A 26652-nucleotide genomic window follows, 5' to 3' on the forward strand; every position below is an offset into this window, starting at 1 on the left:
CCTTCTGAATGTTGATACCGAACTCTACCCCCCGCCCCCCAAACCCTGTCCTCCCCATGTTCTGTTTGAGAGTGACCTAACCCAGAGCCTTGGGAGCCGCCCACGGAGTGAACCCCCACATGGCTGGGGCTTTGGCATGATACACGGGATTCCCGCATGCAGAGTGTGTGGCCAGAGGGCGTGTGGATGCCTGCACGCGGCGGTGGGGTGGAGGTATGGTGAGCTGGGCAGACCCCAGAAGTGTCCCTCGTTGGTTTCCCAGGACTGGAGACACGTCCAGTGGGGGAGGTGGACAAGAAGCGCGTGAGAGAGGGCCGGGCCGCCGGTCAGGAGGAACGCCATCTTCACGGTGGGCCTGGGTGAGACCCACTTCTGCTCCTTCTCCGTGTCTCACTCCCGTGCCCTTGTGGCAATTTTACGCAGATTTGATATTTTCATTTTCTTACAAAGACAAAGATCAAAATGTGAAAACGACCGAGCACACCAGAGAAAGCGTTAACAGTCGTGAACTCTGGTTGCTGGGAACGTGGGTGTCCGCCCGGCTCAGACGCCACCGGCGGACCTCAGTCCCGGACCAGGAATACAGCAGCTCCAGGCACCGTCAGTCCTTTCTCCGCCTCTGCCCAGCCAGGACAGGGTGCGAGCCCAGAACATCCAGCACCCGCTGTTCTCGGACATTCTGCCATTTTTCTCCCAGATCTATCTTCGCATCCATCATACCGAGTTACATAAAGCCGCGTTACACAAACATGATTATATTCCGAAGCACAGGGACGGCATGCGTTATGGTTTTCCCCACACAGAGTCAAACTTCTCTGGACTCTTCCACTCCCAGCTCTCGGGGACGGTGGCCTCCCTGGGTCTGAGGTGACCACGTGCAGGGGAAGGGCGTGAGGAAGCTGGCCACACAGCTCGAGAGCGAGAAGGGTTTGGAGGCGTCAGGGCCGAAGAAGAATGGAACCAACCAAAGCGCCTTGGTGCTGGTTAGGTTTTATTTTAACAGGATGTTTCCTCTTCATTTGTTTTTCAAAATATCAGTTATATCAATATTAGAAGTGTAAACAGGTACAAAATATACAGTACATAGAAACAATTTTCTTAACTAGTCTATTGCCTAATAAAAGTACGCATGAGGGAGCTGACTGAACGGAAGCCACGGTCTCCCGCTCCTCGGGGGAAACTGGTTACCCACTTGGGGGAAGGGAACCAGTGGCTGCTCCAACAAAAGGGGAATGGATACTTGTGTGGCAGGGACAGCACTGTGGTGGAATCAAGAAACCTGGGCCATTTCTAATTCCACCTCTAGGATGTCAGACGGGGAACGAGCGAGCGCTTGGCCCTTGCCCAGCCTCTCAGACCTGCCACCCAGCGCCCTCCGTGGGGGCAGCGGGGGGGTGAGCACACACACCGAAGTGGCCAGTGCTCAGCTGAATCTGGACACCTGACGATCTTGCTCCGGCAGATGTGGTACAAATCTTAAGAGGGCAAAAACGAGAACCTTCCCTCCCCCAAACTGATGCTCCAGGAGGACGAGCTGTGTCTGTCGGAGGCGCTCAACGGCGGCCGCAGCACCGCGCTCTCCCCGAGAGAGGCTGGGATGTGCCCCCTTGAGGAATTTATTTCCTCATCTCTAACAAGAAAGAACACTTGTCCCGCGCGCTTCACAAGGTCACAGTAATCAAATGAGATGCGCAGTGAAAGCATTTTGACAATGAAGAAACACTACACAGAGAGAAAAGGAAAGAAGCATTTCGCTGGAGTGGAAAGCAGCCCCGTGCAGGGGTGAGCAGGCCAGGCTTTGTTCCTGGCTCTGCTGGTAGGTGACATCGAAGGGTTCCACTGGCCCATCTCAGCCTCCTCACCTCTTGCAGCCCTAACGCTGGGTTTTCAGATGACTCTCCGTTATAAGGCTCTGAGTCACCTAACAGGGTGACACCACCCAGATCCCTTTCAATAGGGGTGGCAGATGGCTCGTTAATAGGCCAGCACTTTGGGGGCCTTTTCAGATGGAGGAGAGCTGGGAAATGGGACTGGCTGCTGGTGGGCAAGTCCTTCTCCCAGCTGACACGAGGTGGGGGGGGTCCACACTGCAGAGCAGGTGGTGATGGGACCAGCCTGGGCCCTGCCCAATCCTGTCTGAGCACAGCTGGGGGGGGGGGGGTGTCTCAACTCCCCCGAACTCTGTGCAACCACCAGCTCATCCCTAGGCGTCAGTGGGGCCAAGGGAAGTCCAAGACCCTCCTCACTTGTGTCCCCAGCCGGCCAACTCTGCGCACACTCACTGTCAGACTTGGTAAGGACACAGCCCACACAAACACACGCTCCGGAAACCAAAAGTACACTATAAAGTTTAAACTGGTACTACGACTATTTTCCAGCTTTTTTCGTCAAGAATTAAAAAAAAAAAAGTTTTCATAATTAAATTACTTAAAATTCTATGCTGCTCAGTTTCACAATCAGAGAATTCTACTTTGTTTAGAGGTGGAAGCCGGAGTTTCTCTTTTTCCAGTGATCAGTTCGGCAACTTGCAAATTTGCTTCCCCCAGGCTCCGCTGCTGCCTCAGCTCTGGCCGCCACCCCGACGTCTGCAGGCGGGACTCCCGCCCCACGCGGCCGGCAGGGGCGAGGGGGCCAGGGCGCCCCGGCCTGCCTGGGGGCCTCACAGGTCCGCGCCATCGCTGGGTCCCAGGACGCTCAGGCCACAAGTCCAGTCGGTCACCAGGTCTGTGGAGGCCAAGGGTCCTTTCGAGGCCGGGCTCTTGAAGGGGTCGGGGGGGCCGGCCGGGAGGGGCGGGAGCGGCTGGCCGCGGCCCGGGCCCTTGGCGCCCGCCGCGTGGTTGCGCTGGTGCTTGCGCAGGTGGTCCTTGCGGATGAAGCTCTTGCCGCAGACGGTGCAGGTGAAGGGCCGCACGCCCGTGTGCGTTCGGTAGTGGTCGATGAGCTTGGAGCGCTCGGTGAAGCGCTTCTCGCACTCGGTGCAGGGGAAGGGCCGCTCGCCCGTGTGCAGCATGCGGTGGCGGATGAGATGCGCCGGCCGCGTGAAGCAGCGCCCGCACTCGCCGCACCGCAGCGCGCTGCCGTCCCGCGCCCCGCCGCCCGCCGCGCCCCCCGGCGCCCCTTCGGGCAGCCCGCAGCTGCGCTGGTGCGCGCTCAGGCTGACCTGCAGCTGGAAGCTCTTCCCGCACGTGGCGCAGGTGAAGGGCCGCCCTCCCGGAGGGGCCGCGGGGTGCTTCTTCAGGCCGGGCTTGTGGCCGAAGCCTTTTGTCCGGCCGGGGTATTTACAGGGGTCACTGAAGGGTCTCGGGGCCTGGCTGGGGTCCAGCACCGCCTCTCCGGTGTCGGGGGAGGTGTAGGGCACCCCCTCGGGCCCAGTCCTCGGGTTCAGGCCCACGGGGGGTTTACACCTGAAATTCCAGCCCCACCGGACCCCCCCAAAGAGCCAGTCCCCTGGAGGGGTCTCCTCTTGGGCCACCGCAGGGCTGAGCTCACCCATGTCCCGCTCGGGCCGGGCGGGCTCTCTCAGCCCCAGCACGGGGTCCTGGCTGGGGAAGGAGCTGCCCTGGCTTTCCCAGGCTCCTTCCTGGACCGGACTAGGGAAAAACCTTGTGGCTTGGCCTGGTCCAAACAGGGTCCCATGAGCCTCTAGGTCAGTAGGATGCACTGGGGTGGCCACCACCTCCTCTTCCTGGACTTCTGTTTTTATCACAATTTTTACATCTGCTGAGAAAGACAGAAAGACCCCGTATCATTCTGTCCCCGTGCCTGCTTAGGGAAGGAAGACCCGATACTTCCGTCGGCTCTTCGGCAGCCACTCGGCTCCATGACCACCGCTGAGCCCGACTCTCCTAGACTCGGGTCCGGCTCAGCCGAGCATCCTCCAGGCGGGCATGGGGCTGCCTCAGACTGTGGGCGAGGACCTTCACCGGTAAAGCCACCATCCCATCTGCTCACCACGTTCCGGGTTCACCTTGGCTCTCAAGGCGAATCATGCGTTTATCCTGAGCCTGACCACTGGCGGCAAAGAAGCCAAGGGGCAGAAGCCCGGTGCGGGCTCCGGTGGATCTGCGATTGCACCGTGCCCCCCGCCCAGCTGTGGACTTCAGGCAGCTCTCTGACCCACAGCCCATCTGTGAGTACCCTATTTCATAGGGATGTATGAGGATTAAGCCCGATGACACATCTGAAAGCACTTAGCACGCTATTTGAAAGGCGGTGAGCGCTCGGTAAATGTGGCCAGCCAGCTAATGATAAAAATATTAGTAAAATAGTACAAATGTGTTTGATTTTATATAAATGCACTCGAATCTCACATCCCGAAGTTTTAGATCAGGGACCTAGGCTTTTAGCACATTTGGGGGGGGGGGGCTAAAACATGATAGAAATAATTAAAGTAAGACAACTGGCCTTCAAAACAGAAGTGACTAGAAGGCCAATACATAAATTTGGTAGTTGCTCTTCCCAAATCCGGCCTTCAGAGACACCTCTCTTTGGTAGTTAAGAAGTGGTTCTGGTTTGCTTTTGGTTTTTCAGTGCCAGCGAGGGGCCAGGCTTGCCGAGTCTGGGTGGAAGGTACATCCTCTCAAGGGATCAGCTTACCAGGCTTGACTGGTTAAGACCATCTGAGAGGGACAGCTGGAAACATTCTCAAGAAAGGCTGTCCAAGCGTAAGAATTTGGAGGGAGATAAAGGACAGACTGTACAGAGGCCTAACATCACAAACGCCTAATGGCCTGTTGGCCGAAAAATCAGGGCAGTTCACCAATAAAAGTGACGGCCCTGGGCTGAGGCAGCCTCCCAGGAAGAGGGACCCTTTCCCGTCCTCTCTCTGCCATCCCCATACCTTCCGTGGACGCTGCTGTGTTGAGCTTCAGTGTCCCGTCGGAGCATGCTGAAGAAGGGTGGTGGGGAGGGAGGTCCGCCTGCCAGGAAGTGGGTGGGATAGTGGTTGAAAAGTTGGAGTGGACACCTGCAATGAAGAGAGACCAGAGCCCGTGGGTTAGGGGAAGGAAGGGGGCGGAAAGCCTGTGCGAAAGGAAGGGCAGGCTAGACCCCAAGATCCCACCGGGGCCTTTCCCGGGGGAGCGTAACAGCCCCGCCTCTCCCGCACCCAGTTCTCTTTTGCGCCTTCTCTGAGGCACCAGGAAGCTCCGATGTTATTTATTTCACAGAGGCCTCTTGAATGTGAGGCATCTGGCAGTTTGAAAGCGCAACGGTGGGGGCAAGAACGGGAGCGCAGCTGATGAAGGTCAGGCAGAGATATCGAGACAAGAGCATTGAACCCACGGTGGGGCCTGCAAAGCGGCATCTGGCACAGCCCTCTGCCTTCAGGGGAGAGCACTTCTGCATGAGTCAGGCCAGATGTGGGAGAGCCCACGGCTCCCACCGGTGCTTCCAGAAGCTCCTTCCCCGCACCCCGCCTTTAGTCCCTGCATCGCGTTGCCGGTGTCTGCTCTGGTTGCAGCCACTCACCAGAGGCAGCGTCTGTAGACACGTCTCCTGCTCCGGAGTCCAGCTGGCTGAGGCCCCACGGCTCCTCCCCGATATCCGGCTGTCCGGCTGCCCATGCCTCTACCCCCAGCGCCTGCTGCTCCTGGAGTTGGAGCTCGCCCTCCTGCTTGATCTGCATTAAGAGGTCAGGGGCAGGAACTGGGGGCCCCGAGCCTAAGAAAGGGAAAGGGCATGAACATACAGCATCAGGGCCCCTCGGGCGTGGGGTAGACACATCCAGCCAAGGACGTGCACATAGGGGCTTGCAAGGGTCAAAGAGCAAAAGAACCTGGTGGGAATGGAAGGCCAGAGCAGTGGGGACGGCAGGGCCTTCTGGGCGAAGCATGAGGTCACATGGTATCGAGCACAGGGTAGGGTGGGAAAGCATTCTCAGGGCTGGGCCTCTGGCCCATCCATGCAGAAGACTGAGCTGCTGTGGGCACGTCCTGCCCTCACTTTTAACACAGAAATGCTACATAAAAAGTCACCCCAAATATCCCCCCAAACCTTACCCCCCCACCTGTATATAAGTGAGCATAAAAGAAATATTCCAGATACAAGAATCAAAGAACAAATGCAAAGTCAATCAAGAGTTCAAACAGGAGCCAAGTGACCCAGGGAGTTGCTGGAACAGGACGCAGGCCTCAGGGGCTGGGCTTGGACGCCCAAGCGAGGCTGAGAGCCCTTCTGAGCGCAAAGCCAGGAGCCATGAGGCTCGGTCCTAGTGAGCTGGGGACTAGAAGAACTCTATCCACCTGAGGGCGCCACCAGGAGCTGCCACCTGTCTAGGGCCATGGGTGGGATGGCCACCCTCAGACTCTGGAGTTTGCCCACGTACACACAGAATTCGTACCACCCACACGGTGCGGAGACCCGAAGCTGAGAAATCCACAGAAACGCGGGCTGACCACCCTCGCAACCCAGGAGGCCCCCGGCACAGGAAAATGCAAACCTGACCCCCAGGGACACCCCCACAACTCAGGTCCCTATGAAAAAACTAAAGTGACAATCAGAAGAGGAGCCAAACAACATGAGAGCTGTGGCCCAACTGACTCCAAGAACTACAGAAAAAAGAACAAGCGGAAGGGTCCGGGGACCTAAGTACCACCCTGGGAGCTGGCACACCGTGACCTGTGCCCAAGGCTGTTCGGTGTCACGTCACACCACGGAGTGGCCTGAAAGCCTCCAGGCTGAGGCCGCGGCAGCCCCGAGGACCAGCAGAGCGGACAGAGCCTCCGGAGGACAGCGTTTTCCACGCAGCTCGCGGGCATCCCTGAGCTCACCACTGCAAACCACCACCTCGACGAGAAAAGCAGCCGCCTCGGGGGTCAGCAGAGGTCACACCCCGCAGGATTCGGCCTGCAGAGACGCTGGGCACTGGAACGGCCATATACAGAATATAAAGTTTAGTATATTTGGAAAAATAAAAAGGGGGAGAGTCTGATAAATAAGAGACTAACCAAACTGACCTGTCAGATTTTGAAAAAGAACAAAATCTAACTTTAGAATTGTAAAATAAAATCACTGAAATTTAAAAACCCGATCCCTAGGCGAAACAACAGAACGCAAACAACCGAGCCGAGGACGGTGAGCTAACCAGACGCCAAGTAAGAAACGACGGGCGGAGCGGAAAGTATGAAGAGACGTCCGCCGTCATGAAGGATAGTACGAGAACATTCCAGAGTAAACAAGCAGGGAGAAGGCAGGCAAGGCGGTATTCAGAGAGATAAGATTGCAAAATTTCCCAAACTGTTGAAAACTACCGATGATGAAAGCTGGATCGAGAGAAAGAAATCCATGCCCGGACATGCGGTAGCACTGCAGGCCCCCGCAGCCAGAGGCCACGCGGCGGAGGACAGGGCAGACCGCCCACAGGGCCACAGTGGCTAGATGCTCGGCTCCCCTCTCAGCTTCATCTCAGCAAAGCATCTCCAAGGGGCTGGGAGAAAACAACATTCACATGAGAATCCATATCCCTCGCGTACAGAAATGGAATGAGTATTTTCAGACACATAAAAATTCCTATACAAACACAAACCGAGAGTCTGTCACTTACCCACAGAAGTCTTCTAGCGGATACATTTGTAAAGGAAAAAAACCCTCCTAAAGTCACCTCTAAAAGAACAGAAACAGAACATATAACTTCCAAACTGATTAAAAATAATAATAGATGGGGGGGCGCCTGCGTGGCTCAGTCAGTTAAGCGTCTGCCTCCAGCTCAGGTCACGATCCCAGGGTCCTGGGATCGAGTCCCAAGTTGTGTGTGTGTGTGTGTGTGGGGTCCCGGGGTCCCTGCTCAGTGGGGAGTCTGCTTCTCCTCCCTTTGCCCCGACCCCCACTTGTGCTCTCTCTTTCTAATAAATAAATAAAATCTTAAAAAAAAAAAAACGAAAAAATTAGTTTGAGGAAGAAAGAATCTAAATGAAGAACTCTCAGAGGAAGGGTAGTAAAAAAGGAAATACAGAAAATGTGGTCTAAGGTCTAAACGCAATTCAAGATGGTGGGTGAGAATGCAAACACACTAGCGACCACAATCAGTGTAAGCGGGTTGGGCCAGCACTGTCCACTGGAGAAACCAGGCAGGCCACATAGCTCACTCTAGGTTTTCTGTAGTTACATTCAAAACAAACAAACAAACAAACAAACAAACAAAAAGAAACAGGTGAAATTAATTTTAATAATATATTTTACTTAACCCAATATATACAAAATGTCCAACATTTATGTATTTCATCTTTACAGCACTTTTTAAAAATTTTTTTTTGAGAGTGAGAGAGAGCAGGAAATGAGGGGGAGAGGGAGAAGCAGACTCCCCGCTGAGCAGGGAGCCCGATGTGGGGCTCAATCCCAGGATCCCGGGATCATGACCCGAGCCGAAGGCAGACGCTTAACCCACTGAGCCACCCAGGCGCCCCATTACAGCACTTTTGAAGTGACCAACAGCTGCATGTGGCTAGTGCCCACTGTTCTGGACATTCAAAAGGTAAAGGTGATCACACTAAAAAGGAACAAGAAACCTAGCTATATGCTGTTTGCAAAAGATGCACCTAAAACAGGAGGATGCAAGAGCAGTGTGAAAGAACAAAAGCCAGATTAAAGACATTTTAAAAAAAGATGTAGTTACACCGTTATCAGACGAAATAGATTTTGAAAAGAGAAATAGTCGCAGAAATAAATAAAGGGTCACTGTGCAGTGTTACACTGACCAGAAAGAGAAAATAATTCTAAATGTTTAATCCAATACCTTGGCTTCAAAATAATAAAGCAAAACTCCAGGAGAAATAAACAACTCCCAACTTCTCAGTGGGAGGTTTCAATGCACCTGTTTCTGTAACGGATAAATCTAGCTGACTCAAGGTTACAGGCCATTCGAGTAACACTATTAACAACCCGATCAGATGGACACAGCAGAACCTAACGACAAGATAAACACAGGTTTTCAAGCCACACAGAATGGGAAGGAAAAACGAACACTTTCTAGACCATAAAGCTAAATTCGGTAAATTTTAAAAGATTTGTACTTTATATACTTATTTTCTAACCATAACATTAAGTCAGAAATCAAGAACAGATATCCCCAAACTCCTCACACGTAAAATTTAAGGATATGTATGTTTTCTAAATAATCCAAGGCTCTAAGGCCAAATGACAATGAAAGTGAGAAGATATGTGGAACCCAGTGCTAATGAAGATATTATTTATCAAAACGTGTGTGCTGCGTCTCCCATAGTACTTGGAGGGTATTTTATGACCTCGTATGTTTGTATTAAGGAAGAGAAGACAGGTCGAAAATTACGGGTCAAGTGATCAATGCAACTCCACTGACTCTAGGATAGGAAGTCCCCCACTGGACCACAGTGAAGGGACCTGTCCCCAGCAGAGCAACAGAGACAGCCGGGCCCCTCAGGGTGGCCAACTGCCCAAGGGGAGGAGGATGGATGGGCAAGGACTGTGCTTGTCCAATTCTGCTCCCAAACTCTCTGATGATGAGGTATGTTCCTGGTGGGCCCCGTGGAGGGATGCCCAGAGGTGGGGGGGGGGGTGTCACAGAATTGAGCTCCTACTGCATGAGAACAGGCACTGGGAAAAAGGAGGTCCCTGCCTCCCAGCCCTGTGCAGACGACAGTAACAAACAGAAAAAGCATGTTAAAAAAAGGCACCACTGGGGCACCTGGGTGGCTCTGTCGGGTTAAGCTTCCAATTCCTGACTTAGGCTCAGGTCTTGATCTCAGGGTTGTGAGATGGAGCCCTGTGTCGGGCTCTGTGCTGGGTGTGGATCCTGCTTACGATTCTCTCCCTCTGCTCCTCCCCTCCCAGCTCTCAAACTTCCTCTCTAAAACAAAACAAAACACCACCACTGACAGCAGCAATTTAAAAAAAATACAAGGAAAGAATATAAAAAAATACAAAAAAAAAATAATACAAGGAACCTAGGAATATATCCAACAACAAAAAACGATACAAGATCTTCTTTGGAGAAAATTCTAAAACTTCACTGAGGCACGTAGACAGATGAGCTAAATGGAGGGGGTTTAGGACATTCCCCAGTAACGTAACTCAACACAGCAAAGGGGTCTGTTCTCTCCAACATGATTAATAGAGTGAATGCAACTCCAACCACAATCCCAATTGGATTTTCCACAGAACTTGTTATAACGTAATTAGCAGATGACCCCAAAGAGCAAAGGGAAAGAAGACCCAAAGCGCAAGTGAGAAAGAACCACAGTCCCGACCTTCCGCTGCCACTAAGAGCTTGAATGTGAGAGGCAGAACTTCCAGAAGCAAACATGAGACGGTGTGTTACTGCCTTGAGGAAGGGGAAACCGCTTGTTTATGACATAAAAAGGAAAACCAAGTACATTAAAATCAAAAGCATCCGTTCTTTAAAATATACCATAAATGGTTGGGGCGCCTGGGTGGCACAGCGGTTAAGCGTCTGCCTTCGGCTCAGGGCGTGATCCCGGCGTTCTGGGATCGAGCCCCACATCAGGCTCCTCCGCTGGGAGCCTGCTTCTTCCTCTCCCACTCCCCCTGCTTGTGTTCCCTCTCTCGCTGGCTGTCTCTATCTCTGTCGAATAAATAAATAAAATCTTTAAAAATAAAATAAAATAAAATACACCATAAATGGAGAAGATACTGGCAATACACACGCCTGAGAAAAAGATTAATATTCAGAACATGAAAGGAGCTCCTACAAATCAACAAGTCAAGGGAAAACAAAAGAAAAACGGACAAAAGGCATAAATAGCATTTCACAGAAGAGGAGAGAGAAGTGGCCTATAAACAGAGAATATAATGCTCTATCTCGTTAATTAGAAAAACGCACACTTTAAAGTAGGAATTTTAAACTGATGTGCTCCCATCAGATGGGCAACGATGAGGGTGGGAGGCATTTCCAGGGCTGGCGAGGATGAGGGGCGGTGGGTGGTCGGGCACCTGCGTCTACACCCGGAGAAACTTTTACACGTGCTTCAGAGTTTTCACAACAGCGTTGTTCCTAAAAGCAAACGAGTTAGAAACAGCACCAACGCCCATCAACAGAGGGAACGCACGCGCCGTGTGGCCATGGTAAAGCAGAAAACCACGGGCTGGTGAAAAGCAATGAGGGCAGCTGTGCCGCGACGACATGGGACAAGGGCTCTCCGAAACAAGGGCCAGTGAGAGAAGCAAGCTGCAGAAGACTACAGATGCTGTGAGCTCATTCATACAAAGTTCACGATGTCATTTAGGAATAAATACATACGGGATACAAATGTAAAGAGAAGCAAGGGACTGATCACATCTCCTCCTGAATTTTCCCTTTATCTGTAAAAGGGAGGGAGGGGAAAGGGATCGGAGAGGGACCACGGGGCGATGGAAGGTTCTGGTTGTGATCTCTTTCTGATGCTGGGGTATTGAGAATTCTCTAAGGGTTACATGGATTTTATTCTGTATGGTTTATTTATTTATTTTTTTTAAGATTTTATTTATTTATTTGTTGGAGAGAGAGAGCGAGCACAAGCAGGGGGAGCGGCAGAGGGAGAAGCAGGCTCCCCTGCTGAGCACGGAACCCAATGCAGAACTCGATTCCAGGACTCCGGGACCATGCCCTGAGCCGAAGGCAAAGGCTTAACCGACTGAGCCACCCCAGGCGCCCCTGTACGTATTTGTTAATGTTATGTATGATGTTTAAAGAAACAAAGCACAATACTAAAGGAAAAACCCCATTTGATACAACAGAACACCTGGTCACAGTAACTTCAACCAGAAGTGGAAGGAAACGTCTATAAACTTATAATAAGAGTATCGTCAAAGGTCAATGGCAAAAAGCATCCTTACTGTGAGACCTTCGAAGCACTGTGCAGTTAAGGATGCCGGTTATCTCTGGGATGACTCAACAACATCCTGGCCAAACTGCCGAACAAGAGAAATAAAGTTATAACAGTTTTAAAAGCAGAGATAACTTTTGTGTTACCTGAGGAAGGTACAACTGTCTACAGAGCAAAATCCCTGAGAATCTGAACTGACGAGTCAATTACTAGAAATAATAAGGAAGTTGAGCAAAAGCGGTCTTTTACTAAAGAAAGTCAACAGCAGATCTATGTACTTGTGATAACTATTTATTTATTTTTATTTATTTATTTTTAAAGAGTTTATTTATTTATTTGACAGAGACAGCCAGCGAGAGAGGGAACACAAGCAGGGGGAGTGGGAGAGGAAGAAGCAGGCTCCCAGCGGAGGAGCCTGATGTGGGGCTCGATCCCAGAACGCTGGGATCAGCCCTGAGCCGAAGGCAGACGCTTAACGACTGAGCCACGCAGGCGCCCCTGTGATAACTATTCAAAATGTAGTTAATGTGAAAATGCCATTCACAACAGAAACAACAATCGGAGAAAACCGTGAAGCCTGTTCAGCCCACCCTTCACTCAGTGAGTCTTCCCACAGGGAGAGGGGCTCGTATTGTGAGCAGCTAATTCTCCAGAAATGAAATCATAAAGTAAATGCAGTTCCAATAAAAATTCCAGCAGGATTTTCTGAGAGCGTGACATGAAGATTCTGAAACTCATACAGAAGAACAAAGGTCCAAGAATAGCCCAGAAAAGTTCTGAAGAGCAAGTAGGGAAGGCTTAGTCTTCCAGATACAAGGGCTTCTTAGGAAGCTAAAACAGAGAGCATTGGCATAAAGACAGACAAAGACCAAGAAACCAGAATAAACAGCCCAGAAACTACGTGCATTCATGAGAACCTGGTTGCTGACCAAATCAGCATTACGAATCACTGGAGAAAAGACAGAATATTCAGCAGACTTTGTTGGGAAATCAGATGTCCTTGTGGGGAAAAGAATTTAAATTCTCCCTTGCAACCTACACAAATATTAATTCTTGATAGACTGAAGACTTAAATGTGCAAAGCAAAACTTTGAAAGTTTTATAAGAAGATGGAGAAGAATGTCTTTCTGACCTGGAGTGAGGTAGGGAAGGCGATCCTAAGATAGAAAAAGTGGATCACAAGGGAAAAAAACTGGTAGGTTTGACTGTCCCCAAAATTAAGACTTCAGGACAAGCACGACAAAGTTAAGAGACCTGCCAGAGACCGACAGAAGACATCTGTGATGCAAAGAACAGATGGAGCGTTCAGATCCAGAACCTATAGACAGAAGCCGGAATCAGTGAGAGACTGAAAAGCAACAGTGGAAAAACAGAAAAAGCCAACTGACTGAAGAAACCAAATAAGCACGAAAAGGACGCCCCGCTTCACTAAGAGTCGGGGAAACGCAAATCAAAACAAGATGCCATTTCGACCTCCATCAGACTGGCAGGAAGCTAATGCAGAAAGAGGGCAAAGATGTGAGACGACGGGCACTCGTAGCTGCTGATGGCAGCACGACCAGCTGCGTAACCATGGCGATGGCGGAGGTGCAGACAAGCACGCCCCGCGACGCAGGGGGTCCACCCCGGTCCGTTCCCCGGAGAGGCGGCAGCGCATGGACAGACGCACAGGGGTAAGACTGCCCACCGCGGCACCACTCGTGAGAGTGAAAAACCAGTAACAGCTGAAGTGCACATCAACAGACCAGTGGAGACCGAGCTGGAACGAAGTTGCTTTTGGGGTATTAAGCATCTGTTAAAATGAATGAACTTGATCTATCTGCATCAACAGAGATAAATCTGAAATACACGATATTGAGTGATAAATATAATGACATTTATACCATTTCTCAAAACACACAAGACCATATCATATATTGCTTAAGGCTACATAGGTACATAATAGTTTTAAATGAAAGTTTTAAAATGCGGAAGGAAGGGATAAACATCAACTTCAGGACAACTGGTTACCTTGGGGAGGAATGAGACTGGGAAATCTAACAATGAATTTAACACACATATTTTAACACAGAAATATTTTAAATTACGTACACTACTAACATTCAACAAATAATTGTTGAGTTCCTACTCTGTGCTAGGCAGTATTTGAGGTGCCTGAAATGATCATACGAAAAAAATAAAAGTGCTTGTCCTCTTGAAATTTACATCCTAATGGGGAGAGCCCAGTCGGCCATATATTCATCTATAAACGTGAAATCTATCCTCTCTCTTTCTGCAATACATGTAATATCTATATCTCTATCAATGTAAAATATATGTAACAATCTAGAAATACACATAATAGATGATGCTCTCTGCTGTGGAACCAACCAAAGCAAGGAAAGGAGACTGGAAATTCTGGGTGGGGACAGGGGCTGCAGTTTTAAATAAGGTGATGATTTAAATGTTAAATAAGCAGAGCCCCAAAGGAGGTAATGGGTGGAGCCCTGGGAGGACCTAAAGGGGGTGCAAAGGCTTGGAGTCGGAGTCCAGAGCAGCCAGGAGCGCTGGGGGAAGCAGCAGGGGGGGAAGCAGCAGGGAGGACGGCATGGTGGGAACAGAGGGAGTGAGACACAAACAGAAACATGAGCCAGTCTGAGTCAGTGGGAAGCCAGTAAGGGGATTTGAAGGAAAGGGCGCAGGGCTTACTCTGGGGGATTAGTGCAGGAGCGGGTAGGCTGGTTGGGAGGTGAGCGCAGGAGTCGATGGGCTTGGGTGGCAGGGTCGAGGAGATGGGGTGTGACAGCATTCTGGACAAGTCTGAAGGGAGGGCTAGCTACTAGGATCTCCAATGGCCGATGGCTGCGCATGTGAGAAAGGGTCGGGGCTGACCCCTGGATCAAGCAGACAGGCCAGTGGGGTGGGAGTGCTGTGAGTTCTGTTTCTTTGTTTTTTTTTCAGTTAAACAGTACTTGTTCAACGTGAAAACCATTCTAAGCTCTCGAGCCAAAAAACAGATGGCGGGCAATCTGGCCTACGGGCCACAGTTTGCCAGCCTCTGGGCACCTGAATGGACAAAGGAAATGCCGGGTGACTGGGGGGCAGACCCAGGGACTGCAGGTGAGAAAAAGAGGGCTGTGCTGGGGGGGGGGGGTGTCTCTCCAGCCTTGTGCAGCTGCATGGGAACAGGTGGGGGACAGGCAGACAGATTTAACCAAGTTTATGGTTCTGCCAGGTGAGCACAATGACTAAGAGGGGCGAGGGGGAATCTGGACCAGAACCTCGGCTGGGCAAAGAGGGCACTCCGGACCAGCTGGGCGGTGAAAGGGCCAGATGCTGGGGTCGGGGCACTGGGAAGAGAGATCCGCAAGGATGGGAGGGGCACTGGGGGGCTGAGCTCAAACTGAGATGATGGGAAGGGTGCATCACTGTGGGCAACAGGGGAGTGACCTCGGGGTGGGTGGTGGAGAGAGAGTGGAGGCTGGGGTGCTCAGAGGGCTGTCTGTGCACACTGCCCTCACCAGGCATGATGGCAGGAGCAGAGACGAGGTCTGCAGCAGGTGGGAGGAAGACGGGAGGCATCTGAGTGAAAGGTGGGGGTTTGCAGGGAGGAGAGGAGACCAGCACAGAGGCCATGTGGAGGAGCAGGACGCTACTGCCTTCCAGGCGGGGGCTAGGAGGGACGTGGGAACGGGGTGGGCCGCAGCAGATGCAGGGCCCCCGGAAGAACCAGGGCTCCTCTGGATAGGAAAGGGCAGGGATGCTCTGGAAAAGCTTGAGGATGTGAGGTCTTGCTGGGGCGGAGCTCCCCGAAGCCCGGCGGGAGAATTTAGGAACTGAAGAGAAGTGGAGAGGAGGTCGGCCAAGGAGATGCACAAGCCCAGAGGGGGTGAGGCATGAGCTGGGCGTTCCCGCTTCTCCCGCTGAGGTGGGTGGGGGGCAACGGGGTTCTTGCTGACGGGCTTGCAGCACAGAGTGGAGTTTGTGCTGGACGGGAGGGCGTGGCGGGGGTCCTGCCAGCAGCCACCGTATTTCTGGGCCCCTTTTCACTCCCACGAATGAGGGGGTGGGAAGTAAAATGAACCACCCACCCTGGACCTCCCCCGGAGGCTAGGAGGCCGGGCTCCGTGTCAGAGCCCTCTTCTCCACGGAGACAGCGCTCTGCTTAGTCATCTCTCTGTCCTCCACTTCCAGCTCTGTCCTTGGCACCTAGCAAAGTCTCAGAGGACGTCTGTGGAACTAAACTGGTGAGCGCGCTCCTGAGCATCGACGGAATGGCCGGTTCTGCGCGTGCGCTGCTCCGGCAGCATGAAACCCCACTTGCGATCAAACAGCGAACGCGCAAGATGCATGTCATTAATCACAAATGAAACACAGCGAGACTTTTCAGTAACACTGGTGTTCAGACGCCAGGGGAACCCAAGGCAGGTGGGACAGACCCGGCGGGTCTGTGCAGAAAGCAGGCTCCAGCCTGCAGAAGGGGGGTCTCCTGGTCAGGGGTGGACTGTCACATCCCCACACCTGCCAGGGTGGGGGGGGGGGCTTCAGTTCAGTAACCTGGCTTCTCTCACGCATCCCCCTGTCCCTCCCTTAACTTTCAAAGGTGCTGACTGGCTCCAGGAAAATCCGAGGCAGTGCTATCAGGTATCCAGATTCACCTCAAATAAATCTGTCGTTCTAGTCGTGTTGAAACATGTGGCCAGCCAATGGGACTGGCTCCTGGATGGGGCAAGGCTGGCTCTTCATACAACTGGGAAGAAATTAAATTCTGTCCTGGACACACTCCTACCTTCTCTACGAGTGTCCTCCTCCCCTAATTGTGTGCACTGGCTCTAGCTCTTCCAAAACACTAGGTTTGCTGCCTGTTTCCACGCTGGGAAGCGTTCCTGGAGCGTCAGGGGAACAGGCCCCAGGTCATAACTCAACTATTAAAGAACTTAGATTTAAAACATTCAAGGCTGAGGTTTCTCCTCGGCTCTTCCTGGAAAGGTCATGCTCTCTCTGACCCTCTAGGGGGGTCTAGGGGACCCTCTATTTCCACCTGACTGCCCGGTGTCCCTGGCCTTCTGTCAGCCCCTCACCTGGACTCGGGTCCACAGGAACATCTGGAACCTTGGGGCCAGTGCGACGCCAGCTGCACGGCTCCTTCCCCTGTTCAGTCTGGGAGAGGACCTCGGGCTTGGAGATGGCGTAGTCTGAGGAAGGACATACAGGTTAGCTTTTGCCATGTGGTTCCATTCAGAGCTGGGGACCCGCAGCCTAGAAATCCAAGAGTGGCCAAGAAATGAAACTTCTGGATTAGCATAGAGCACTGGTTCTCAACCATGGGCCATTTTGTCTCCTAGGGGACGTCTGGCAGTCTGGAGACATTTTTGATTGTCATCCCCGGGGGCTGGGGGTGAGGTGCTCCTGGCATGGGTGGGTCAAGGCCAGGGTGCCGAACACCCACACTGCACAGACGAGCCCACAACAATCACCCGGCCCCAACGTCCACGCAGGCCCCACACGACACGCCGGTAGAGCCTCCACATTAAGCAGCAGTGCATTTCTTCAAACCGAAACAGACCATCATGCCTGCACGTTCCCTTCCTCACCGGGCCTGACTTATCGCCTTTAGATCTGGGGTCACACAGAAGCCATCCCAAGAGGAAAGCAGCCCAGGCAGGAACAGCCTCTTGGAGCTGCCACATGTGGACAGTGACGGCGGCCCCCGCGTCTGAGGGAGCAGAGCCTCGAGGCATGACGACAGCGCTGGCCACGGGAAGCATGGTCTGCCCACATTCTCCCCTAACCCGGAGGAGTGTGGCCAGAAAGGTCACGGTTCCCTGTAAGGGAAGGCTAAAGGAATGGGGGTCGATTACGTCCTGGACCCGAGAGCAGCCTGAGGCTTCAGACTTGGTCTCAGCAGGACAGAGACGTCCATGCTCCGGGCCTGGTTAGGAGAAACACCACCACCCCTCTCTGTCTGGCCACCCATGAACTTCACGAGGTTGAGGGGGCTACCTGGTGCTCCTTTTTAGTGGAGGGGGAGATAACCCTTTGCACAGTCAGAGTTTCTAGCGATTTACATATGGTTGCGATGAAAAGCACCAGCATGGATAGGTTTGAGGACTCTCGAAATCACACTTAACAGAAGAATGAGTATCATGCCTTACCCAGGGACACCAGCGTCTCGTAGTTGCCCCGCATCACGTGCTTGTAGAGCTCCTTCTGCCACTCGTCCAGCTTGCCCCACTCCTGCTCAGAGAAATACACGGCCACGTCATCAAAGGTCACGGGCACCTGGAACCACAAGTGTCACGCACGCTCACCCACACACCTACAGGCACAGTCCCTCGGGCTGCCCCACCCCAGGTGTCCGAGATACCTTGGGGATCTCCCCCTTGCTGCCCGGGGGCAGGCGCAGGATCCAGAAATTTCGGTTTCTCAGCAGGTTCTCCATGTTCTCCAGCCGCCTCTGGAGCAGGCCGTACTCCTGAAGCAGGGTCCCCAGCACAGCCCACTTGCCCTCCAGCTGGTTCCCGAACTCCACGGCCGTCTTCTCGCAGTCAGCCAGCTTCTTCTCGGCCATCCCCGTCCGCCCTTCTAGGGAAAGCAAGCGGGCAGCCTGCGATTCGATCTTCCTCTCCATGGCCTGAATTGTGGCTGCCATCGTCCACGGAGAAATCTTTCGGAAACAAAGAGAAGTCCACCATCATTCATTCCATCCACTGCATTCCTTGAGCCCCTCTCCCCTAGGTGCTGGGGAGCTGGGCGGGGAGCTCAGATAGAAAGCAGGGACGCCCTGGGCCGTGTGCCCGATCTCAGCCTAGGATCAACTCCTCTAGGTAATTCAGACACGGCCGAAGTCCAGGCAGGTGCCTTCCCTCCAGGCTCGGCTCGCACCGCCTGGGGACCTCCTGCATCTGCCTGGACGGGCTCTCTGAAGGCAGTGTTGCAGCTTTTTGCGGCACAGTGCGTGGCCTGTGGAAGGTGCTCAGTGCAATTCTGCTAAATAAACAGTGACTTAGCACCGCTGGGGCATTTCAGTGGATAAACAGTCAACTGCAGATTTACGAGAGGCCAGCCAGCACCTCCCATCATAATCACACAGGAACTGTCTACGGATGATGACCTAGCAAAAAAAAAAACAGCTGGTTCACTGAACCGGCACAAACATGAGAATTGCTCAACTGCTTTTTTTTTTTTTTTTAAAGCATCTCGTGTCTCTTTTTAATAAACATAAAAATCAAACAGCTAATCCCTTCCCCCCCCCAGTGCCATCTGATTTTGTCCCCTCCCTAGTTGCTCCTCCCTAAACTAAAAATCACCCTTACTGCAAACCTCCACCAGCCAAGAGTTAGACTTTTTGACCCACGTGGCATGGGTGGGTCAAGGGGACAAAATCAACATGGGTCCACTGGGCCCTGAGAGTCTGTTTCTCTCACTGTCCCCACCCCTCCCAAGGGGAAAATTAGTCTCTGACATTTTTGTAGCTACTCTGGGATCAGTGACACATCTTACAGATTGGTGAGGAAGGTAAAACATAGGCCACGAGGTTAGACTTTTATACGTATGACCACGGTCATAAGGCTTCCCCCAAGCAGTGACTTACTTCCCTGTTGCTGGAAAGTTCCCATGTAGCTTGAGTGACCTGACTGGCATTTGGAGACCCCGAGGAAAGGGCACATTTTGCCTTGGGTAGGGGCTGAACCACCTGACCAACCCACATGTGAAGGTGGCCCCCTGGGTCAGAGAGGAGGTCCAGATATCTGCGTCTTGTCCTGGCTGTGCCTGAGGACGCAGGTTTCCTTACAACATGCTGGAAACCATTCCCAAACAAATGTTTGGTGACTATCTGCAAAATGAAGAAGTGACGAGTAGGGAGCAGCTTGGGCTCATTTGGAGAAAGTCCTCGAGAACTACAGCATGGGTGGACACCTCCGAAAACAGTGAGCAGAGACTGTGAGCAGAGGCCAAAACATTGTCAAGCACCATCAGCACTTCCGTGCTTGTTTGGAGGGAGGCTGCACCAGATGACCTCTGACCTGAAGAAGGAAGGGCTCTCGCTGGGGAGGAGCTGGATGGGCAGAGAGCTGCTGGAGGGACACAACTGGATGAGGGCGGGACTCTTGCTCTCAGGAGGCAGGTGCCTGTGCCCCGAGGCTGCAGGGACTGCGCTGGGCTGGCACCCTGGGCCACGGTCTACAACAGTTGCCATTCCTTTCCTTGCCCACTTGTCCTTTCTGATCAATCCCTGACACCTGACCCCAGCCTCCAAGAGTTTGCTCCAGAAGTCTCCATTCGCTTCGTCACCCGGCTCCCCAGCTACTGAAATCCTATTCGGCCTCCGAGTGCACTTGACTGCCATAGGACTGCAATCTTTGCGTTGCAGGAAAAGGACACCTGCATAACCTTTCTAAACAGTAAGGCACAAGGTGTGTTTACCATTTTAACAGGGCAGGGAGCCCTGTATTGGGCCTTCGCACTATTTAGGGGGAGTTGGTGACTGTTTCTGCTCAGGCCCAGTCCTTACTAAATGGTGGGTGGATAATATGGGGCTGTCCTCAGACTCCTGCCAGAGAAGGGGAAACCGTATGCTTGAGAGGAGCTGATGGTAAGAGAACTCCAAATCCTTCAAGGACCCCCCACCATATGATGAAGTCCAGGCATTAAAACCCCTTCCAGCTCTCCCCGCAGCCTTCTCTCCCACTGCCTCCCTACCAAAACCATCTTCCGTGGAGCAGGAACTGGATTCTGGTCCTCGAACACTACCGGTACTGCCTTCTCTCCCAGCGCAAGCTGACCTCCGCACCTGAAAAGCTCCACTGGTCCACTCAGCCTGATGAAATCCTAGGCTTCCCTAAAAGCCCAGCTCAAATCACAGAAGCACAGGCCACAAAGGGGTGCCAGCCCCTCCCTCTCCTTCCCCTGCTCTCCCACAGCACCCTTCTATCTCGATGCAAGAACCACTCACCTCTTTCTGTTTGCACCATTATCACCAGTGTACCTGCCTGCTTCCCCCAGCACACGATGTGTCCCTGAATACAGACCAACTGTGTCTTTTCACACACTTTCTAGCTGTGCGATCCTAGGCAAGTTAACTTCTCCAGGCCTCGGGGTCTTCTTTTGTATGACGGAACGAGCACTGCCCCACAGGTTTGTTGTGAGGACAAAATAATGCCTAACAGGGCTGGTGCCCGCCTGCTTCTACAAGAGGGAGCAGCTGTCTTCCGCCCCGACCTCGATCGAGCTGGGCACTCGGCGTGTGCGGAATCGAAGCCGCTTCGGACACCTCCCAGGTGCCACCAGGCCGCTGGGGGGAGCTGGGAGGTAGGGAACGCTGAGGCAGAGCGGTGGGCAGAGAAAGGAGACGCGGGGTGGGGGGCGCGGAGATGAAGGGGCCAGCGGATGGGGCGGGGGCAGGAAGCCGCGGAGGGCTGCAGGAACTCGGCGTGGGGCGGCCTCCGCTGCGGGGTCGGCCGGTTCCGCCCTGCTCAGGCTCGGCCGCAAATGGGGGGCCCGGCCGGCGGGCGCCGTAGGCCCCGGAGGACCCCGCGCCCCGCTCGCCGGAGCCCAGGCCCGGCGGCCCGGCCCGGCCCACGGAGCCCCTCCCCAGGGCCTGCGGCGCCGTGTGCTGGGCCCGGGCCCCGAGTCCGCGCGTCGGTGCGCGCGGGCCGCCCTTACCGGAGCCGCGGCCGCCTCGGCCATGGCCGTGCGCTGTCCGGCCCGGCCCGGAGGAAGTCGCCGCCGCCGCCGCTGCCGCCGCCGCCGCCGCCGCCGCGCGCGGCTCCACGCAGGCCGGCCCCCGGCCTCTCCGCAGGCGGCGCCCGCCCGGCCCTGCCTTCCCCGCCCGCGTCGCCGCGCTCCTAGCTGGCCGGCCCGCGCCGCTCCGCCCGCAGACGCGCCGCCGCCGTCAGCGCCCGGCCGGTCCACACTGCATCCTGGGAGCCGGCGCAGGCCCGTGAGGCTTCCTGGAGGCAGCGCGGCCGCACAGCCCCACCTGCAGCCCGGAGAGGCGAACCGCAGGCGCGGCGCCCGCCCCGCCCCGCCCCGCCCCGCCCCGCCCCGCCCCGCCCCTCCCCGCGGCCAGCCGACCCACCCACCCGCCGGTCCACCAGCCAGCGGATCAGTGGATCTCCCGACCCCTCGACCCACCGACCTCCCGAATCCTCGACCACCCGACCCGGGACCCACAGACCCCCCCCCCGACCTCCCAACCCACCGGCCTCCCGACCCACCGACCTCTCGACCTCCGACACCGCCCCCCCCCCGACTCCCTGACCTTCCCATCCACCAGTCCACCGGCCCGCCGACCCCTCCGACACCCTGACTCACTGACCCACAGACCCACCGGCCTCCCTACCCGCCGACCCACTTGGATCCACCCGTCCACCCACCCACCGGCGCTGTCCGACCCACGGGCCAGCCGACCCACCAGCCTCCAGACCCCTTGAACCACCACCGATGCTGCTCGGCCCACAGGTTTCTGGACCCCCAGACCCACTGACACCCCCTTCCCACCAACGCTGTCCCACCCACGGGCCCCTGACCTTACGACCCACGGGCCTACAGACCGCCCCCCCCGCCCCGCCCCCCCGGCCTACGGCCGGGCGTGCGCCGAGGCACCGCCTGTACCCCGCGACGGACCCGCAGCCCGCCGCGCCTCGCGCTCTGGACCCACGCACCCCGAGGGACTCGCTTACCAAAAGGAATCTCCCGGCTCCAGGGACCAGCCGGGCCGGGCAGGGTGACCGCGGCGACAGCCCCAGGAGACCCGTGCCTTCTCCCACAGGGCATCCGCCACGTCGCCTCTGCTGCTTTAGGTCCTTGCTGGGCAGTTTGGGCTTTTCATGTATTTATTTATTTATTTGGTCAGCTGTTAACTCACGTCTGCCTTGGTTTGAAATGGAATAAATTCTTCCAGCAATAGGAAAATAGTTCGGTAAATACCGGTAGGCAGCCGCTTAGAACTTTCTGTAATGTGTTTATTATTTATAATAAATATTTCTAAATGTAATGAACACAATACCACATTTATAATTATTTTGGTGAGGAACTTGGTGTGGGAAGACGTCCGCGGTATTCTAAGAGAAGTCTGTCCAGAATGATCTCAGTTTAGTGTAAAAGAAAAAACACATGCGTGAGTTTGGAAGCATACAATTCAACACAAAGTAGCTTCCTTTTTCTTTAACACTGAGACCACGGGCCTTTTTTTAAATATATTTTCTAACATTTTTTCAATTCCTGTTTGTATTTTGTAGTAATAACAGAATTTTTAAACAAAAAGGAGACAAAAATTAAATAAATAAATGGAAAAACTCCTTAAGAGGCAAACCCAGGCTCGCGGATGGAAGGAGCCTTTGAATGGGGCCCCCATGTGGTCACGAAGAGGCATTTCAAACTTTCAGAATTTCCTCTAAGTGGGACTCTTTTTTCCCAGGAGGAACCTGTGCCCCACGTGGTCCAGACTTCTGCTGGGTTTTGGGGTCTAGTAGGTAGGGGTCTCCACATGCTCTTTGCTCTCTCTCCATCAGCCTGGCCGGAAGCTACAAAACCGGGGGTCATCCCGGATGCACTCTTCTCAATGTGTAAAAGTTGAATCTCCCCAGGAGGGGGGGGGGGGGGCACTTTACTCCAGAGTCAGCGCCCTGAGCCTAATTTTCTCTTTCTTACTGATGCTAGCCCATCTGTTTTTGGATGCCCCCAGCTCTTGAAGGTTGCCCCTCAAATGTGGGGATGGTGTGGGGGAAGGATAGGGAATTGCCAGGGTGGAGCCCATGGCACCCTTTCGCCTTTTGGAGGAAGTCCCTGAAAGGATATAGCAGACCCGCTCACTGTAGGAGAATGTTTCTGAACCTGCCCATGGTCCTTTTCCTATTTTTTTTCTTCTACCTTTATTTCCACAGGATTCCTTCCCCTCCCAAATAACACATTCCCTCTGCCAGGGTGGACTCAGGTTTTATGGGCTTGAAATGGTTGCATCTTGTGTGATTTAGAGAAGATTATTAAGAAAAAAACTTCTCAAAATTGCAAATGTAAAGATAGGCACAGAGCTGGTGCCAGGCAGGTGATCCGAATCTGAAGATTTATTAGCTTCATGGTAAGGTCCTTGATTAAAAGTCAAAACGAAACAAAAAACAGCATGGGAACATACCCAAGCCTGTCTAATGGGACGTGTGCCCTGGGGGTATTGCGGGAGGAAGTGGGAGTCAGAGAAATAACGAAAGTTCTGCCATTAGCTGGTGCAGATCTCCAGGCAAGGCAGTCAGCCCCTCACATGTAGTGAGAAGATTGGACGGGGCTATTCTGTGACTTTCCTGGGCCTGGCCTTTCTTTCACCACCGGTTTGCTTTGACCCAGCAGAAGACCGCTGTGTCTGCTCCCACCGTGGCCCCTGTGCTGGGCTGTGCAGGAGAGCTTGCTTGGAGTCTCACGATGCCACATGTTGGCCAGTTCCTGGATTACCTTGGACAAGGGGGCTGCCTCCCTTTCGAGACAGAGGTGTTACCTCCACAGTGATATGGCCCCTCAGGGTCCCCAGGCTTCCGTGATGCCATGTGTCACCTGCCTCACAGGGGGTGTGAGCAGTGTGGGCAGGGCTCAACCTGTGTCTCTGGAATGAATTTTTTCCAGGAGAGAGGAGCTGCCTGTTGGTTCCTCCCTCCAGCAAAGGGTGCCCCCTCGGAGCACAGTTGAAAGGCACACCCACAGGCGGTTGGACCCATTCATCTCTGTACTTTCCAAGGCTGGCAAACTGCTAGCATGCCCCTGGGACGAAAGTGTGGGTGTGCACGTGTGCGTGTTATGCGTATATGTAGTTTTCCCTGTGTTTTCCAAACAGGGCAGACCTTACAAAGTAGATAAAATTTGAGCCGGATCTTGAAGGACGGGCAGAATTTTCATAAGCAGAGAGCATTTCAGACCAGAGGGTGGTAGTAGAAATGTTAGCTAGGGGAATAGTCGAGAAAGAAATGGGGTAGGAAGGTACAAAGCATGTTTAGAGGGAACACGGTCATGGGCCCGTTTGGCTAGGACTTTAAACCACAAGGGAGAACAGGCTGAGCCATATTGGGATAAGCTTTACAAACTTTATTCAGGCCGAGGAGCCGGCCAATAACTGGGGCTGAGCAGTGAATGAGCCAGACAGGGACACTGACCTGAAGGTGACGTGTGGGGAGGGCTGAGCGGGATGGGATTCGCCGGGAGGGTCCTGCAGAGTCCAAGCGGGAGGTGAGAAAACGTCTGGCCAAGTGTAGCAGGAGCAGGACCAGGAAGGAAGGAACAACCGAGAGAGAGCTGTAAATGATACGCAATAATGAAGTGGAGTTGACGTGAGCAAGAGTTCCAGCGAGCGCTGAGCGGCTGCGTCTGAAGGAGGGGGGCGGCGCGTGTATCTGCCACAGAAACAAGAGTACACACAGGAGGTAGTTTTCAGGAACGTGACTTAAAACTCCAACTGTTGATATGTGCCTATCCTAGTGGATTCTCAGACCAGCTCCCTTGTGGGAAAGCTTGTGAAGGGTACGGATTTCTGGATCCTGTCCCAGATCTGCAGAAGCAAAATCTCTGGGGATAGGTGCTGAGTGTTGTGGGGAATCTTTTAAAAAAAAGATCTATTTTTAACAAGCTTGTAGTAGGGGGGTGGGTGCAGGGGTGGGGCTGGGGCACAGCCAAGTTGGGGAAAGAATGACTGGCCCAACCTTCCACCTGAGACAAGAATCCATTGCAAAGTCTCCCTGGCTGGCCCTCCAGCCCCTGTTTGCAAAAAGAGTAAAGACAGCCCCTCCCTCCATTACATTAAACTTCAATTAATTTATTTTATTTGAGAGCGAGAGCATAAGCAAGCATGAGTAGGGGGGAAGGGCAGAGGGAGAGGGAGAGGCAGAGAATCTCAAGCAGACTTGATCTCACGACCCTGAGATCATGACCTGAGCTGAAACCAAGAGTCAGCTGCTCAGACGACTGAGTCACCCAGGCGCCCCATTTTTTTAACTTTTTTTTTTTTTTTTTTTTTACCTTTCTGCTCCTTAGATCAATACACAAGACTTTCTGTAGCCTCTCCCTCCATTTCCAACTTTATGGTGCAGTCTGTCCATCTACGTGTCAGAAGCAGGCATGAGGATTCCCAGGCCTGTGCCTTTCCTCATATTCTTTCCTCTTCTTTTATCCACATGAAGACCCTCAGTCTGTCCCAGACCAGCTCACGCCCTAATTCTCCCACCAAGCCTTTCCATTCCAGTCAAGGCTGCATGAACTCTGTCCTGGTCAAGCTCATAACTTCGTATTGGTACCATTCATTTGGCGCTTAGAGAAAAATTGTAACACAAGGTAACAAGGGTCCTAACTCGCCTCACAGATTATAAGATTCTCGACAGCAGGGGCTATTTCTTCTTTCTTGTCTCCTCTACGGTGCCAGCTAGGGTAGGTTTACTGAGCCTACAGTAATCACAGGGGATTAATCTTGACGGATTGTTTTCTTTCTTTCTTTTTTTTTAAAGATTATTTATTCATTTATTTATTTGACAGAGAGAAAGCCAGCCAGCAAGAGAGGGAACACAAGCAGGGGGAGTGGGAGAGGAAGAAGCAGGCTCCTAGCGGAGGAGCCTGATGTGGGGCTCGATCCCTGAACACCGGGATCACGCCCTGAGCCGAAGGCAGACACCTAACGACTGAGCCACCCAGGCGCCCCTGATGGATTGTTTTCTGTGGTGTGATGAGCGAGGGTCTCACAAACTCATCACTCGCTGCTGGTCCATTCCCATTGCCACTCCCGTCACCTCCAGCCTCCCAGAAAAATCCATGGTGGGTGGTCATGGATCATCAGCAGCTCACCCAGCAGGAGGGGGCAGACGAGTGACCTTGAGATCGTCTGTCGACCCAGGGGATTGGAGAGGCC

General features: G+C 53.4%; 1 protein-coding gene across 5 annotated transcripts; it reads right to left on the reverse strand.

Moving 5' to 3' along the window:
- Positions 1-627: 627 nt before the first annotated feature.
- ZNF746 (zinc finger protein 746) lies at positions 628-21525 on the reverse strand. 5 transcript variants are annotated; one of them, XM_026479122.4, is made up of 7 exons: positions 21441-21525; positions 18142-18441; positions 17930-18056; positions 16856-16969; positions 5470-5661; positions 4841-4966; positions 628-3717 (listed from the first exon to the last, which is right to left on the reverse strand). In XM_026479122.4, the coding sequence occupies exons 1-7, from the start codon at positions 21462-21464 to the stop codon at positions 2660-2662; spliced, it is 1941 nt and encodes a 646-aa protein (XP_026334907.2). In that variant the 5' UTR covers positions 21465-21525; the 3' UTR covers positions 628-2659. The 5 variants fall into 5 exon arrangements, with proteins under 5 accessions (XP_026334907.2, XP_026334906.2, XP_057160323.1 ...); XM_026479121.4 differs by having other exon boundaries at positions 629-3720; XM_057304340.1 differs by lacking the exon at positions 21441-21525 and adding an exon at positions 20731-21288 and having other exon boundaries at positions 629-3720.
- Between the last annotated feature and the right edge of the window lie 5127 nt (positions 21526-26652).

Source organism: Ursus arctos, unplaced genomic scaffold (assembly GCF_023065955.2).
Source record: "Ursus arctos isolate Adak ecotype North America unplaced genomic scaffold, UrsArc2.0 scaffold_3, whole genome shotgun sequence".
NCBI lineage: Eukaryota > Metazoa > Chordata > Mammalia > Carnivora > Ursidae > Ursus > Ursus arctos.

Coding starts and splice junctions, on each gene's coding strand:
- ZNF746 (XM_026479121.4), bottom strand. CDS start 21,464: ATGGCCGAGGCGGCCGCGGCTCCG. Junction 5,662..16,855: donor TCCTGTGGACCCGAGTCCAG/GTGAGGGGCTGA, acceptor TCCCTTTCTTAG/GCTCGGGGCCCCCAGTTCCT. Junction 4,967..5,469: donor GTCTACAGACGCTGCCTCTG/GTGAGTGGCTGC, acceptor TCTTCATTGCAG/GTGTCCACTCCAACTTTTCA.